Source organism: Salminus brasiliensis, chromosome 2 (genome assembly GCF_030463535.1).
Source record: "Salminus brasiliensis chromosome 2, fSalBra1.hap2, whole genome shotgun sequence".
Lineage (NCBI taxonomy): Eukaryota > Metazoa > Chordata > Actinopteri > Characiformes > Bryconidae > Salminus > Salminus brasiliensis.
Window position 1 is genome coordinate 19,631,001 of NC_132879.1, and position 18,780 is coordinate 19,649,780.

The 18,780-nt window shown below is 41.9% G+C and overlaps 1 protein-coding gene across 1 annotated transcript in view; it reads right to left on the reverse strand.

Moving 5' to 3' along the window:
* Window positions 1-18,780, reverse strand: part of furinb (furin (paired basic amino acid cleaving enzyme) b) — a 122,878-nt gene that overhangs the window by 10,861 nt on the left and 93,237 nt on the right. Inside the window, exons 7-10 of the mRNA XM_072669752.1 lie at window positions 14,059-14,147; window positions 12,813-12,985; window positions 10,193-10,405; window positions 3,714-3,814 (exon numbers count right to left, since the gene is read on the reverse strand). Coding sequence (XP_072525853.1) covers window positions 3,714-3,814; window positions 10,193-10,405; window positions 12,813-12,985; window positions 14,059-14,147 — 576 coding nt within the window. The remainder of the gene's footprint in view (window positions 1-3,713; window positions 3,815-10,192; window positions 10,406-12,812; window positions 12,986-14,058; window positions 14,148-18,780) is intronic.

Sequence of the window (18,780 nt, forward strand, 5' to 3'; positions counted from 1 at the left end):
CCTCTACAGTTGGCTCAGTATGTGTTCTCATTGATAGGATCAGCTGTTGCGCTGCACAGCAGAATGCACAGCCCTGGGGGTCTGAACAACTCCGTCAGAGGCACAAAAAAGTCCAGCAGTGCAGCTCAGGACAAGTCGTATCTCACTGGAACAGGTGGCCAGGCATTCACAGAGCCGCACTGATATTTATTTACTGAAGCCTGTCAATACGAGAACTGAAAGAGCAAAAGAGATCGACAGCCTTTTTACGAATAATTAACCACCTGATGCATTCAGATCTATTTGCTCCTGAGTCATTCTACAAAATTTGTGTCTGCAGCATCTGATGAGAAGCATTAAGCACAAAAAATGAGCCAAAGTTTCCAAGAATTTAAGTGTTCTTGTTAACCTGATATATGAAAAAGCACTATTTCCTAAAGAGAAACATACACTTTTGACCATGTTCAAACTTAAATAGACTCTTAACTATCTGCCACTATTAATATTACCACTATTACCCATCATTACTCTCATTACTCTAACCATCACTGCCATGACTATATTAAGTTATACTACACCATGATTATTATATTATGATTATGAATATGTTGCACACTTGAGCTATTTTAATCATTATGCTCTAGTACATGGGCGTTTCTAAACATTTCTATACTGACTGTTTCGCACGTTTCCATCCCTCAGTTTGATTTACCACACTATCACACCAGTTTGTTTTGTCTACAAATAATGTACTGTACTGTAATGTTGTTTTAAATAACATCACAATGAAAAAGGTGACATCTTTTTGAGCCTTTGGAGCAGCAAGGAACAAAAAGGCAAGTTCTGCTGTTCTTTTACATTTTTCGTTTATTGCTTTTTCGTGTTAGACAGGGTCTGTCAAAAGCCAACCCAACCACCCAGTCATGCAAAATGGATTAGCAAAACCTCTTTTTAATTACAATTTTACACTATTAATACTAAGTAAAATATATTTCAATTTGATTGGCATGTTTGCCAGTTTAGGAACTTTATCACTGGAAGAACTGCAGCCATTTTAGAATGAAATTTACTACCCTGTCACATACCACCCCCATCACGTTTTATTGTGAATATGGCTCCCATGTCTGAATAAAAAGAATAATATTAATAAGGATTTTATGCCTGAGGACGGAAATCTGTTTTTTGGAAGATTAACATATCTTTCATGCTGTGGATTACAAAAAAGGTTTTGCCCTTAATGAAATTTTTTTTAATTGCAATGTGGAAATGGCACACGGTTGGTAGAAAGACTCTCCTACTTTCATAAATCTACCAGGGTAATTTATGAAAGGTCACGCTAGCTCCTTTTTTTTTATTCGACCCTTGATAAATGACCCAGCGGACAAATTCATAACGTCACACACACAATTTATAATCAGGGCTTAATATAGTGCAAAGGGTGACCTAACCATGACTGGGTAAGTGGGACTACACACAAGGAGACTCCATGAGGACAATAGTGAGGGGAAAACACCAGGGGCCCTGTAGCTCACACACACACATACATACACACGCTTTGAAGTCACCTTCAGCTAAACAGCAACATCATAAAGAGCTCCACCTGATTTAATGGGGAGAAAAAAGTAAAGTGACAGAGGCCTCCAGGGAGACAAGCGAGACATAACACAAAGGCACCTCAGGCAAATACAATCAAAGCATCCATCAGCGGGGTTTACTGCCCCGAACGGCAGGGGCAGAAATAGAAGAGCTCCCTTCTACAAGCACCTCCCTCCATCGCCTTAGAGTTCACATTTCACACTGTCTGAACAGAGTGTGCCGGCCAACGATCCATAGCCCTTTAAACGATATTGTTCTCTCGCACATGTGCTCTCGCGCTTACCTCCATCAGCGAGACGAAGGCAAAAACCAGAGAGGAAAACTCGCTGATCCGTAATACATTTCACTGTCTTATTACCACTCTCCAACGCGGAAGGGCAAAATATTATGCAGCTCGGTGAGAGCTCATAATTGAGTATGATGACTCGTGAGGAGGTGATGTGATCACTGAGCCACACACACACAAGTCCCATTCGGCTGGACTAGAGAAGGGCAGGGGCAGCCAGTACTATTCTTTGCTCTCAACTCTCTTCATCTCTTTTAGCAGAGGACAAATGTCAAGCACACGTCAACTGGGTGTCACATTTATAAAAATGAAGTGTGAGGTATGAGGGGGGGAGTGTGTGTGTGTGTGTGTGTGTGTGTGTGTGTGTGTGTGTGTGTGTGAGTGTGCGCGAAAGAGAACAGAAATATGAGTGAAAGCAGGAAGGGGCAGATGTGTCATGTGAGCTACAGGTGATGGATGTGTGACTAGATGTCATGTGTGACATTTGAGTTAATGCAGGATGGCTATGAGAGTGTGTCAAGTGAGGTGTGTGTGTGTGTGTGTGTTTGTGAAAGTGTGTGACATAATAAACAATGAGAAATGGGTGACGAGATGGACTGGACTGGAGGTGTGTGAGTGACAATGTTTTCTTGACAGCTGATGGTCATGTTTATGACTGTCAATACAGATGGATGACTGTGTGTGCGTGTATGTATGTGTGTGTGGGTGTGTGTGTGTGTAAAATAGTAGTGTGAACTAATGAAATGGGCTTATGGATGGATGATGTCTGAAGGCATGCAGCATGCAGGTGACTGTGTATAAATGATCGTGGCTGGAATACTGGCATTGATGTGGATTCTGTCGTCAGCAGTAAATGTTAATTGAAGATACACTGATCTCCCAAAGGTTAAAGACGAAACATTTTTTTTACATTTTAAGCATAATGTGTGGATTATTGGCTGTTTTGTACAATTTTAGAGTGTAAAAAGGAAAGAAGCAACATGCAAATGGCACCCCAAGTGGTTTCAGCTCTCAGATAACTTCTACCAAGTTCACAGTTCATTAGGAAAGGCCAGGTGAATGGCAAAGCTCTATAAATACTCAGACTCCTCAAACCCTGCCATGGGCTCCCCTAAGCAGCTGCCTAGCATTCTTAAAAGTAAATTGGCCACAAAGCAGGACAAGGCTATTAGAAGGCTATTGTGTTGCAGCCAGTGTTAATTATATTATATAGAGTATGGCTTCTACAGCAGGATAATGATCACTAAACATCTCAGAATCCACAATCGACTACCTTAGGAGGTGCAAGCTGAAGTTTTTGACATGGTCCTCACAGTGATGGCTAAATATCATCTTATCAGATTTAACTGTATGCATTTTAGGTCGGGTAACTCGCTTTAACTCGCTTGGCTGCTCACAGTATCAGATATTTTGACCAGTGGTGCCCAAACCTTTGCATGCTACTGTAATAAAAACATGCAGAATGCCTCCAGATCTAGCCTTTAACATCAGTATAACAAGAAATACTTGCAAGGAGAACAAAAGACAAACTAATGAGCTAAAATAAATCGACAAAATTGCAAGAAATACTAAGAAGCTCCCTCTCACAACTGTTTTACAATATTTACAATATTACAGTACAGGTGAGATCATGCAATCGTGTCATGCCAGTAAAACACTAGTTTCACTAAAACTACTGGAGTCTCTTTATGTTTAGATCATATAAATTATGCCAGTATCAGTTAGTCGAATGTTCAACTTCAGAACTCAGTGGTCACATTTCTATATCAGGTTCTAGTAATTACATACATTTATGAACAGGGTTTGTGCTGTGCACCTGTATGTATGTATGTAGGTGGGTCTCATCACTTACTTTGCTTCCAGTGCAAGAGCGATGATTCCAGCAGCGAGGGGCGCTGAGGCGGATGTGCCGGTGTGTGAGTCTGTACACTTCTTTCTCAGATCTGTTGTCACCTATTCACACACACACACACACACACACACACACACACACACACACACACACACACACACACACACACACACACACACACACACACACACAGATGGAAAGGTGAGTGGTCAGATATGAAAAAGTCATCTGAAACATCCAGGAATGAATGGTTAACAGTGAGCAGCCAGAGGCAAAAGCTGGGCTGGCTGACATATGACAGCGCTGGCAGCAGGGAGACGTCCTCACTCATTCACACACACACTCATACACACTCAGCTGCTGAAGTCATGGCCACCCCGGAGACTAATAAGAAGACATCCTCATCACCGCGGCTGGCTGGGCCTGGGTTTAATTAGGGCCTTCGAGACCTAGGGACCAACCTTGCTTTCACTGTTTAGGATAAGAAATGGTCCGCCCTCAGGCAATGCCATCATCAGGACTAACACCGAGGGACAGAGAAGGGCTGCACAGTGTATCGGTTGCTAATCACCATTGCAGACACTGACATTACACAAGTCATTCTCTGGAATGGGTGCCCGTTGTGTAGACGAAAAATGTGACAAATCTCCATAACAACCATTCCACCCCAATCACATTCAAAAATGGGGTTGATGGGGTTAAAGCTTTTGTGCTGAAATGCCTTTCTATGCTAGCAAACACTACTGTACAAAATGTTTTATTTCTGTACTTAGAACCACGCCATATATTTTTATATGAAACTTTGGAAACTAAGATTTTAAGTAGGAACAGGGTTTACATGCTTAGAGGTATCTTTGAATTTTTTGCCTTTTCAAACTAGCTGAGGTTTTTCTTGGGTAAATAGCAAAGCACTTTTTAAGTCGCTCTGGATAACAGCATCTGCTAAATGCCTTAAATGTAAATGTACATGCTGAGCTTGACCAGCTTGAACTGAAAGTAAAAGCGTTTTAATACACAGAAAATGAAAGGTCATTTTACCTCTATTTACCTTTATTAAAGGCCAAGAAACCTAAATACTTCCTTAAAACAATGTCAGAAGGATCAACCCATACATATTTTTTTTTTACAGGTGGAGAAATGACAGGGTTATGGGATTGACAATGTTTTACAGTAATTTAAGAAAGAATTTTGAGCTATGTCAAAATGCTGGTAAAATTGTGGATATTTGTCAGGAAACACATGCTTAAAACAGCATTATGCTAAATTTATTTTGCTCATGGGGTCCCCCTGGTGTGGAGTTTAATGCACTTTCACTCTACTGCAGTATAAACAAATTGCGCTTTGTGCTCCCCCTCATGGCACACATGCATTTTGCAAGCTGAGAGTTGACATTTAATAAGAAAGAAATATGTGGACTGACATGATAGAGCAATACTACAGGGTTTTACACAAATATGCAATGTTGTGCAATTCTGGCAAAGGTCTTGTGCACTCTGCTAAAGTTGTATAGTGGAGTAGCAGTGTTCCAGACCCGGAGCGAGAATAAGAGAGATGTCATTCTCTCTATAACAACTATACAAGTCAGTGTACCAGCAAATTATTGTCAACCATGATACGTCTAGTGTTCAAGCAGTGTGCTATTAATATATTGCAGTATTATGCAGCCCTGCAGACCGAACCCCCTACCCCCCAAAAAATCTCCCATGGAAATATAAAGTTATCAACGTACATACAGCCAAGCATCAACACACACACACACAAACACACACACAAACACACAAACACACACACAAACACACAAACACACAAACACACACACAAACACACACACACTACCAGCTTTGCATAATCACACCAAATAAAACCTGTCTGGTCAGAGTGCCTCTATTTTCAGCCTAAATCAGCATTACCTTTGTCACCATAATGAAATGGAGGGAGAGGGAATTGCTATCGGTTTCAAATGCAAACAAATGTGCACACGCGCACCCACACACCCCCTCACAGGGACCCACACTCCACATTTTCAAAAGAGCCGTTTGCGCCCGGCTGCTTCTCCTGTGCCACGGTGAAATGAGGCGAGAGAAAGAGAGAAAGAGAAGGAGAGAGGCAGCAGCTCACTTGCAGAATCCACAATCACTCTTGCTGGCACATATAATTACTGGCGAATCAGGCAGAATTAGGCTAATTCCCCACAGGCAGTGAGAACAGGCCGAGCACACGCACCAACAAGTAGCATGAAATGTTTAAAGAGAGTGTTATCAGACAGCATTGTTGAAAGTGTGAAGGTTACTTAAAACACGTAATGTGCTTTCAGCTTAAAAGATTTAATTAGCCTGGAAGGCTGCGTCTAAATGAGCTGTAAGTCTGTGTGGCATGGCTAAAGCCAGTTAGGATAATGTTGAGAAGGCACAGCATTCTACAAATACCTACACAGAAAAAAGCCCTGCGCTGCATGGTATGCAGATTTCATCCCATCTGTCATGTCTCTCTCGCGCTCTTTCTCTCTCTCTAAGACACACACTCACTCACTGATGTTCTTTCACCGCCCCTTTTCCATTGTATTCCATCTCCCTCTCTCTCTCTGACTACACTTGATTCATGTGTGTTCATCAAAGTATGAATTAAATATCAACCCAACTACTGCCAAAGTAAGATACACGGATACACTGGAAAAAAAAAATTGGACAGATACACTGTCCTTCTTCAAAAATAAAATCCTGCATAACCAAATCAGGGCTGGAAAACAGGCCAGTTCCAGAACTCTTTATATTTATGCCTTCAACACTCACACACATCCAGCTCACAAGCAAAAGCCCTAGTTAAAGCTGGTGAATATGGTGTTGTTGATACTAGATACTCGCCTCCAGACTCTGCTGGTTATGGGAATAAGGGTTGCTATATGAACTAGGCCTCCTCAGAAATGGAGTTCAACCTTGCCATGTGATGAAGCGAAAGCCAAAGAAAGCAAACCGGGATCCACACTAAGCTTAATGCTATCACCAGCCTTTTACCATCTTTCTCCACTGTCTGCTCCTTTGAAAACAAACAGTACCAAACTGGAGTTAACTACGTGTCAAAAGAGAAAGCACCAGTCTTAAGAAAGTTCAACCTGGGAAAGCGTGTAGAGGCAAGGCTAAAAGCTAACCAGCTACAATCTTTTCAGCTTGCTAACAGCAAATTATGTGAAGAGGACACAATGGAAGGGAAGTTACACTATTGGGTATATACCCAGAAAAATCCTATATCCTATAGAATGCAGTTTCTGTGAGCCTTCGATGGTGCCGCAAACCAGACACATGAGAATGCGTTATTGTGCCACCTCTAAATTCAATGCCCTGCATTTTACAGCGTACAATGCCCAGAGCCGGTCTGAAGTTTCTGATGGTAGGAGCCCCTGAGTGATGTGTTTTGAACCCCCCCGAGGCCGCGAATCTTCCGAATTTCCACCACGTTTAGCTCTACAGCCTGTGAGAATATGCAGGCGGGCAGATGCGGGGGAATCATTTCTCTCGCCTCGTCTCACACACTGTTTCACCACAGGTTTACTCATCCTCCTTCTATCCACAACACACGCTCATTGTAACCGCACCGGAAGGCTGGCATCTGCTCCTCATACATACACATCCCCTTAGACGTGCACCTAGAAATAGGTGGTAATGAGCACGTAGGTGTGTGTTTGTATGCCTGCAACTGTGTGTATGAGTGTGTGAGTGTGTGCGTGCGTGTCTAAAGGCCTGTAGAGTAAATGTGTAAAGGACTGATAGCCAGACACTTCACATGTGATTTATTTTCAATGTAGTTTAATTCTGTTTCTGCTTTCTGTCTTCACTGAATCTTGGCAGAAGTCCAGTGTGTGTGTGTGTGTGTGTTTTTGCAAGTGAGATTGCGACTGAGTGATCGAGACATCGATCCGGAGAGATGCATCTCACACACACACGCACACGCACACGCACACGCACACGCACACGCACACACACACGCACACACACACGCGCACACACACGCACACACACGCACACACACACGCACACACACACGCACACACACACGCACACACACACGCACAATCATGTGGAGAATCATATTCCAGCAGAGCTTTGTCTAACAGAGAGATGAGCTCAAGAGAACTATTTACACAAATTAAACCTAACTGTGCTCATTTATATGTATGAGATTAAGTGGGCTTACTGTATGCTGCTATTAAATGGACTCATGTGAGGGTCAGCTAACACCTGTGTGGATATGACCTATATATACACACACTCACACTATATGTCCAAATGTTTGTGGACACCTCTTCTAATAAATGCATTTAAATCCTTTAAGCTGCACCTACTGCTGAGACAGATGTGCAAATGTGCGCACTCTCAGCTTGTCTCTAGTTCCTGTAGAGATGTGTGGGTAATTGAGGTATATAAAGCCTCTCAGCATTGGGCTGAGGAGCAGTGTAACGATTTTGAGCACTTTTGGGATGAGTTAGGTAGTTGGGAATGTGGTGGGAGGGGTGATCATCCAACATCCTGACCTCACTAACACTTTTTTGGCTGAATCCAATCAAATCCTCATAGTGATGCTCCAAAATCTAGTAGAAAGCTTTCTCTGCACAGTAGAGACAGTTATTCTAAAAATAGCAGAAAAAATATAATATAATATATAATATATAAATAATATAATTTTTTAAACCATTGATTTCAGGAAAAACGATAAATGAGAAGGGGTCCCAAATTTTTTGTCCATATGCCATATAGATGTGTGTGCGTGTGAGGAGTGTACTAGCAGGTATTTCCTAATACAATATATATCATATATTATATTAATGAAATACACATGAACATCTGAGGGCAATTTCATCTTGTTTAGCAGAGTAAAGCAAACTCTGAGGTAAAGACTACTTGGATTGCTTTCTAAACATAAAAAAAAAATACACATACTTTCCATTTACAGAAGTGATACAGACGTGCAGCAGATAATGCAGTTTGTGCTGTATCTTAAAGTAGCATAACATCATTACTAGCTCAGGGATCATTGGGACACATTGAAGTACAGATTTTGTGTCCATATGCTGCTAAGAGACCAAGTCAAATCAAGTCAAGAAGCTTGCATTGTTGTTTCATCTGTGTACAAGTTCACAGTGGAGCAATATTGCGCTCCTTTAGGACCATGGCGCAACACAGAGCAACAGAACATTACACAAGACCACAAAAAGTGCAATGAAATGTGCAAATGCTCAAATGTGCAGTACTTTGAACACAACAGACATTTAGCACGAGAAACAGACAGGACAGTGCAGCGCAGCAACACAGCGGAGATATGTAACACACTGTGACAAATAAGGCACTATGCAGTCTGAATGGATGTGGGAAACCCTCTAGTGTGGTGATTTTAAAGTCTCACATTAACAGAAGTTACATTTTTAGACATTCTTTTCATTGTGGTATCACAAAAATGAATAATAACAAAATGAATAAAAACACCTGTAAAAAAACATGTATTATTTATTATTATTATTATTATTATTATTATTATTATTTATATTATTATTATTAGGTCCTGATCAGGTTATTCCCCCCTACCCCCCAATTGAATGAGTTTTTTTTTTTAATTGCAAGTATCAACAGATAGAGCAAATCTGGACCAATCTTTATATTAGTATAAATATCAGTTACATGGTCACCTGCTGTTAACTAGTACTGAAGTAAAATCACTTCATTTTTAGTAACAGTTTCTATAATGAGACATTATGGACTGGATAGAATCATTTCTGTGGTATAAATATTACTATGCATATAGATATTTAATAGAATGTTACTCTAGCAAACCTGGTGAATATCAATTACTTCATATTAGAACTCTCCTAATACAGAAGACTTGATCATGGCTTGATCATTGACTTGAACACTCCAATGTTTAATAACTTAAGACTTGCTCTCACATTAGTCATAGTTCTACATTCTACATAGTTTCATTTTATTTAGCAATTTTTCTACTTGCTATCTTCCTCGACTTCCTTTCTGAGCTTTTGTTGCGCTAGTGTCGGCCAGAGGATAATGGGGTTCCCATTTTGCACCTCGGTTCTTCTTGTTCGGAAGGAGTTTTCTGTCACTTGCTTAAAAGATGCGTGGACCCAGACCTCTGTGAAGCTGCTACGTGACAACACCAGCTGTGAAAAGCGCTAACTAAATATACTGAACTGAATTGAAAAGACATGGTTTATGTACCATATTTCCACAGTTATATGGCTGGGCTCCCACTGAAGCTTGAGATTTACAGTTTTTCCTTTACCACTACATCCCTCATTCCATTTTATCATGACTACCATGTTACATTGTGGCTAGTGCATTCAATCAGAGTTCTATTAAGCAAGTCTTGAGTTTCAATTATACTGTTGTAATGCTGAATGCTCTAATCAGGACTCTAACCCCCCATGCCTGAAACCCAATGACCAGGACACACACGGTGTGTATGTGCGTGATACTCACAATTTGTTTCTCGTTGAGGTTTCCGCTGCTGTAGGTAGTAGCAAGGGTAGAAGAGCAGGCCTCGCTGTACCACGGCACATTTCCGTACTGTGTGGTGCTGCTAATAGACAGCGTGTAAATGCTGTTGGTGTATCCATCACAGTTACAGCTGTCCTTCTCCCGGCCTCCATTACCAGACGCCCACACAAAGATAGATCCAAGGCCGCCTCGACCCTGTATAAAACACATGCACAAAAGAAAACACTGAGCTGCACGTCATTATGGAATATGAACGAATACAAATTGGCCAACATGCATATAGACCAGTATCACACTTTCATGTTCATTAATGCGGAAACGTAAATAGTGGCATTAAACGGATTCCTATCATGTTGCAATAAATGGCTGAGGCTACTGTCCATTCTTAAATACACCTGTAATTCAACCAAACACACTAACCAGAGTTTCCACTTCATCAAGTTACAAATTTTTAATTTCCAGCTGAAAAACTCCTCATGCTCATCATGTGTCATTTTTAAGAAGGCGACCGTGGGACAGATTTAATGTTACTCCTGTCTGTGGTTTAAAAAGCTATATGAAGATCAACGTTAGTAAAGTGCGAGACTTTAGCCTGTCCATTCAGAGACGTAATGTGGGGTTAACAAAGAAATGCTCTGCTTCTTCTCTGCTGTGCAGAACTCTCCACAGAACTCCCTAGCAGATCCGACTCTGATACGCTCCGCCATCCGAGCGCCGCTGCTTCCCACACTGAATGTGTTCACTGCTGAGCTCTCAGCAGCAGTAAACAGCACGCTGGAAGACATGTAGCCTCACAGAAATGTTGAATGTTGAACAACTTTTGCGCGACGCACTTCGACCAAGACAAACTAGCCTTTCGTCCATGTTGGAGATGTTAACTGCTCTCCTGTTGGCTGTGCTGACGCCTGAAGAAGATTTGTGTAGGAGGTGGAAAACAGCAGAGCGTTCTGTTAAACGGTGCAGATGGAAGTTCGATAACGCTACTATTCAGTGTCGAGCGTGCCGACGCAGTGACCGTAATAAAGGTCCATCATCACAGTCATGCAAAAAGCCCATTTTCACTTTTTAACATAATTCGAATCTGGCAGTTGTTCTTCATATTAAAACACATTTTCTGAATGAGCAAATAAAAATGCTCCAAAATGACTGGGAATAAATTATTTGACTTCCATTGAAAGGTTTTTGCTTGACAGCGACAATATGAATAATGCACCTTCCTCCACAAACTAATCCGAGCAATGTTAAAAATCTATCCCTGCAGTCATTCAAATACACTTGATTAAATTCTCAGCACCACTATCTGCTTTGTTTCAGCGTTCACAGTTGATTGAGTTGAAATGACTGAATTACATTTTGTTGTTTTTAGGCCAGAAAACGCAGGAATGAAGCGGCAGTTACTGTGAGCGGGCGGATTCTTATGGGAGAGATAAAGCTGCTCTCTGCTCATAATTAAGTCTATACAAAGTCCGCCAAAACAATTTTTTCATCCGCCTGTATCCAAGCAGCATTACCTTGAAAAATCAACCGTAAACAAGGGATTTGAGAGCGACTTTCGGTTCTGCTAAAATAAAAAGCCTGGGTGTGGATCAAGAGTAGCACAGTTAGAACGCTGTGAATGAAAGGAAGGGGGGCTGACTGCAGGGTGCAAGCTTGGAAAGGTCACACAGTATCCGCCTGTCAGATGCAGTGTAGATAATTTCACACTGTCACTCACAGTGAATAGGTTTCAATGTTTGATTTGAGATGCAGGCGGCAGACTTACAGTCCAAACAAGCACGTCTTATATCAGGAACGAACAGAGAAATGCAAATCATGGTGTGTATCTTTTCCCCTTTTCAGATCTTCCATTTCTATATAAATAATTGAGCAAACTGAGGAGACCAGCAGGCTGTATCAACACTGAAATGTCATTCTAATTTAAAGTCGCAGACTAAGAAAATCAAGGACTTTCTTATTTCATGAGGGGTGGGAAAAAAAGAGCTGGAATAGAAGAGACTCTGACCTGTTGGAGAACCCCTGGCAGCATCATTAAACAGCTGAAAAGCATGCGGGATATGGCAGGAAAAGAATGAGCAAGTAGAGGAAAGCAGGGAGGAGGAAGAGAGGCAGAAAGACAGTGATGAAGGAATTATGGCAAGGGAAGAAAAGAAACAGAGAGGAAAAAATGGCCACTGGCACTCATTTCCACCTCATACTGTGCAGCAGCGCGCAAGTGTGTAAGCTCTAGCAGCACATGAAATGACGGGGAGGAGGCGTGTGCGCCATGGGAAAAAAACAACATTATCACGAAAAAACATCCCAGAAAAAACAAAGGGATTCAAAACGTGCACTTTTCCATCCGCAAAGATCTGGGAAATCTCTAAATACGTCTTTATTTCCGTAGTCGACAGCCCCGCTGAGCTCTGTGACAACACGCCTCTCTCTCAATGCTCTTATCCTCTGCGTGGCGAAGCGTTTAAGCAGGCCGTAACGGCTTAGCGTCACCGCATTCGCTTAGGTCCGCGGGACACGTGAGGCTCTAATGGGAGGACAAAGGCAATTATGCCAGTGGCTTATTAGAAATTGGTTTAAAGGGCTAGACCTGCAAGGCCTTCAGACTGACCTCGGTGACCCCTTGCAGAAAAGCTTCCTTGGCCAGCTTGGCAGGGCCGTCCACAGTCTTCCCGTCGTCCTCTGGGCCCCAGCTAGCACTGTAGATGTGAATGTGCTGCAAGTTGAGGCTTAAAGACTGAGCCTCCACTACATCCGTCACCTCGCCATCCAGCATGCGCACACCTGCCGACAGACGGAGAGAAAAATAAAGTGAGAGAGAAAGTGAATTGAAGCAAGATGGAAAGAAAGTGAGAGGGACAGACAAGAGAAAGACACCGGCAAAAGGAGGGAAAGAAAGAGGAGAGAGAGACAGATGGAGAAAGGGGGTACAGAAAGAAAGAGCACAAGAGAGCATGAGAGAGAAGGACAGAAAGAAGAGACAAAAGGGGCGAAAGAAAGACAGCAGTGAGAGATAGCGAAAGAGAGAGAAAGGGGGAGCAAGAAAGTGCAAGAGCGTTAGAGCGAAAGTGAGAGAGCGAGAGCGAAGGAGAAATAAATAAATGCATGAAAGGACCACACAGCTTTCTCTCGGCTGAGGCGAGTGAGCTGGCAGTAACCCCGGTGATTAAAATCACAGTAAATGAGGAGAACAGGGATTGAATGAAAGGAGCTGTGGCCTAAATAAGTCTCCATAGAGGCAGACCTGGTGATTCAGCAATGCCCTCAGATGCCCAGTCTCTTCCTTATTCTCCACAAAAGCACATCACAGCTGGCAATTACAGCAGCCTTTCTGCTCCGTCTCTCTTCCATTAGACATGCAGATGCAAGGGCAAACAAATATCGTACATGTGCACAAATGTACATACAGACACACACAGACAGACAGACAGACACATACACACACACACACACACACACACACACACACACACACACACACACACACACACACACACACACACACACACACACAGCTTTCTTCCTCTGCCCTGCTGCATCTACCAAAGAGTTCACAGATATAGCTGACAGATGTCTTCAAAATGACACCATTAAAATAAACAGCACAACATTCAAATCCTAGTGGCTTCACACACTGTCTGGGACTTAGGGGGTGCCAGAGTGATGCCATAACCCAGGATAATTATAAACCGTGCAGATGATTCAGATTTGTGGTGATCAAGGTAACTCCAGGCAAATCAATAAATACAATGTAGTGAGTCATATTTCTGGACCAGCTTTTGGGGCAAAAGCAGCTGGAGGCAGACAGTCGCTTGATTAGATCTGAACATCGAAAGCAAATATCCTTTCCAGCTCACCTCCAATCCGGGCATTGTAAGCCACGCCCACTCCACAGACACCATTGTTGGCTGCAGCGGCCACCTCTCCAGCACAGCGAGTCCCATGTCTAGTGAGAAAGAGAGAGAGAGAGAATCAGACATTTCATCCAGCTCTTTTGTCCTCAGCATCTGCTCTTCATTGTCGATCTTTCTTCATTAACAGCTCACACGCCAATTGAAATCAATTTATACTACAATCAGTTTCAATTCAAATTTTAGATCAGTTTCAACCTCCAAAATAATACAACTGCAACGACTTCCAGACGTTTTGGTGTCACCGCATCACACAAACAGCCAATTTAGGTTTAAGTAAATATCCAATGAAAAGACGTTAGCATCTTATTGGACTATGATCAGCGCCCCCCCCTCAAAAAATAAAAAGAGAAAGAGCTTGTATTTGATAGTTTCTTTGTCTCTGTTCCCATAGCAATACTGACGTCTCTGGAGCGCCTGATGATGATGTAAATAAAGCCGTCTGTGCTTGGCTGTGGAGCTCGCATGCTCTGAAGGCTCGCTCTTGGATAGAAGAAGTGATGAGCTGATGAGAGCAGGGTGTTTCAGAAAGAGTGCTGGAGGCTCTGTGGGACCACCACAAAATAGCTAAGGCCTCCTTCTGGCCCCACTTCAGGAAAACCTTCACTCTGTGTGCTATTACACTGTGCCCACACACACACAGACACACACAAAAGAGGGTATTTCACTCGAGCACATCCGACTGATCCTTCCATTCCACAGAAATAAGTAAGCGGAAGGTTCAAGTCTTGTCCTCCACTCTGAGAATGGAATGAAGGCAGAACAAGACACACACACTGAAAAGACAAGGGAGGACATAAGGGCTTTTTTTATACAGCCAGGCTGAATGAACTGTTTGCCACAGTCATTTGTCTCGGGAGCTTCAGCAGACTATTCAATGTTCTTTCGTCAGCCTTCACCAAAATTCAAAAGAACCACATTTGCTTTTACACCACCACTGCCAGACTTCAACTTTTTAAAAGCTAACTTGGGACAATATGTACAGTATGATTTATAGATACCTACAAAACCTGTACACAGAGTCGTATTGACAAGTTTGGGCACCAAAAATCTCTTAACATAAAACGGAAAAAAATAATCATTAAATGTGACCTGTGCAAAAGTTTGGGCACCTGAAATTTGTCAGTCAAATTTGAACCTATTTCCCCTCAATTTGCTACTGCCAATTACTGGCACCCATTCTTAGCTCCTCATAGCACTAGTAATGCTCCCAAACACATTTCTGCGATACATGCAAAGCCAGCCATTGCCTCTTTTCAAACTGCCGCCAGCGTGGTAACAGTAACAGCCTCCCCAGCTAACAGATGTGCCAGCCAACACGCTAGCTACCACTCATCAATGATCAAATGTGCAGTTATGGTGACATAAGATTCCGTGGTGTCCGTGTCCACGCATCACGTTACAGCTATCCTACCCACTATCTTTACTGATTCCATGGCGGTTGTGATCTCGTTGTAGAGTGTGGGGATTGCGGGGTCAGTAAAATATATTTGAGATGGGATGCTGTGTCTCAGCTCCAAAGTGCTCAACATTGCGCTTGGCTCTCAACAACATACAAGGCTCTAATCCTTTGCAATAAATGCTGTGATAGAGCATGTAATTTGCTTCACCCGTTCCAAGTGGGATATAGGCTCTGACATGGCTTGCTAGATGGTCTTTTGGTTGGCAGCAACCAAAATCACCAGGTTGTAGTTGCTGTCAACCAGAGCCAAAGAGCTTCCATATGCTAGCTTTTACTGCAGAGAGTGCTGGTCGGATTTCTTGCGGATCCGATTTTTGACATTTGTGAATCGATTCAGAGTCGTACACATCCGCATCGACATGCAGCTAAGATTCTAATTTGTCACCCTCTACTACTTTTTATTATCTTAACTTTCATAATTTCACATAGCGGGTTTTCATTTGCCTCTCACATAAGCATACGTGTGGTTCTCTCTGAGAGTTTCCTTAGTCTTACAGATATTATCTTGACATCCACAGTTCCCTTGGATTGTCATTTCGTAATAAGACTCTGCACTGCAGAAACTGAAGCTGAAAATGCTGGACCATTTTCATATAGACCTCTCCTGCCTTCCGGGCACTGATTACGTTCATTTTCAGGCTGTTTCTTAGAAAAGTTTCTTTAGACAGTTTCTCAGAGGAGTCAATTTTTGATGAGTATAAGGTTCTTCTTCAGCATTCATGTGCAGCTGTCTACAGTAAAGTTTAACAGGGCTAAACTGCTGTAGGCTGAATAAGCTGATATACGGATAGTGTATGTGTTGGTTATTGTAATATCGCAAAAAAACAAAAAACAAAACACCCACATTTAAAATAGGCCTTTTTTTTTTTAACATATTGCATTGACACTTTCTCTTTCCAAGAGCCTTTTTAAAAGCACCCTACATAAATGCATTTAAAACCTAAGGCCAAAACATTTTTTACAATCCATAAAAGATGCTAAAGAATGAGTCAGTCCCCGAGCTCATTATTCTTAAACAGAGCACAGCCCTCTATCCAAAGAAACAAGATTTTTTTCCGGTGGCTCAATTGATTTCAGCTAATGAATGCGCATTAGATGCAGGCTTCCAACAAAGGCCTTGAATAGCTGTGGTGTGGCAGGTAAGTCATTACACAGGTTGTTAAGATCTATTCTTGATTACAAAGCACATATCTGATTAAGAAGTGCCCTCACACTGCCTTCCCTTCGCAGATGACAAGCTACATTTACCCAATTTAAAAGCACGGGCTAATTGCAACACAGTTCTTTTAATCCGGACCTTAATTTCCATTGAATTGTAAACCCCATGCTTGTGCAAGATTCTCAGGACCTCCTCTCAAAATATAATACATTCTGTTTCATCCATCAAGGTCTATTTCTCCCAAGCTGTGAAAGAAGATTATCACTTTCACTGCGGACCAGGCGCTTTACCACATGTTGAGCTTGTTAGCATTCCTCAAAGGCCTGTTATATAAGTTTTTATTAGCGCTGTTCCTGAAATGTACACACATATTAGTAATAAAGAGCTGAGATAATAATGCATTAAACTTTGCATGGCTGAGAGAGGAAACTTGTCAGTTCTTGTGAAATGATGCTTCACCGTGAAGCTAGATGACAGTTATCATGACAAACGGCCGAGGCCGCAAAACGGCTCATGAATAAGCAATGCTGTGCTCGTGTCAGCTCATATTGCTGGTCGTTCACATCACGAGCCATAATCTACACTGAGGCCTGTGTATCACACTAAGAAAGGCATGCTTTCACCCAAAGGCCATTTATATGGAGATACACACTGGTCACAACAGCCTGCAGGAAGCACATGCTCTAAACCTGTTGGCACTTTGAAAGTCCTCTTTTTTCCTCCTTTGTTCCTCACGGCACAGAGTGACTCATGTCACTCCGAATAGAGGGAATCTGATCCCAGACTCGCATTGCTGCTCACATTTCATTCTGGGGAGGAAATTTAGAATAAGAATGGACCCTTTTCACATTCTACCGCTGTTAAGTGGAAATGACGACAAAACCGGTAAGATCACATCCGCTTATCCTGCTGGGTGTTTTAAAACATGGCTTAACATGTTGACCTCAAGCATCCTCAAGATTTAGACCAATTTATATAAAAGAGAAATATCTTATAACCTAAATATTCTAACATTAATGAATAACCATATAACATGCATGAAATTCAGTATCACAAAGCCAGTTAGTTAGCTTATTTAGAAACCATAAAAACAGCATTATTATTATTATTATTATTATCATTTTTTTTTTAAGGATGGCTAAATTCTAACTCTATACACCAATATCAAAACAAAAAAATATATATTACTCAAACCCATGTTGTACTAGAGGCGCGTAATGTTAGTTAGGGTCAGCGCCACCTTCTCATTGACATTCTCCTCCTTACCCTTGCTGTTAACATCTGTTCCAAGCCGTGTGGATGCTCTTGAACAAACAGATTCTCTAATCTTGGGCTTTTGAAAGATATTTTAAGAGAATCAACAGGGTACAGCACCACCTGTGCATGAATTTACTTGACAGAGTCTTATAGAAGTGGCTCTCAGCAAAGTGGTGACTGCATACATGAACGTGGGTTGCTCTACGATAGTGTATATTTATAGGTAAAGCTGCCTAAATAAAACTTGACTCACAATGCACACGTTAAAAACACTCAAGCAAACAACAGTGTTAAGCTAGGATTGAGCACACCTGGAGGAAACAGAATCATCATGAATTGTGGGTTACTGCTCACTGCCACTAAGTAGCACATATCAATAAGTAGCATACCTCGACTGAACACCGGCATTTAATCACACAGTTGGGACCCTCTACCCTATAGATTGTCTGGATCCATTAAGATCTTCACATGCCCCTGGTTGGAAATGTGTGAAACTCAGGTATGGCTGATTTTGCTTAGATCTGTGGCACTGAGGCACATAGTCTTAAAAGCTGGACTGCATCATTTGTTTTGGAGCGGTGAGAAACAAAATGACCTCCTAACAGAAACTGATGGAAGTGAGGACCTGGAAAGGTGAAGAGAGTCTACTGAAAGACAACAAGCCTTCAAAGTTAGCAAGGTGTTCTTTTCATTAAATCCAGTTCCCTTTTTCTACAAATGTCCCTTTGCTGATTCTTCTATTTCACTTCTATCTGGACTTCAGGTTTCCATCCAAGACTCTTCTGTGAAG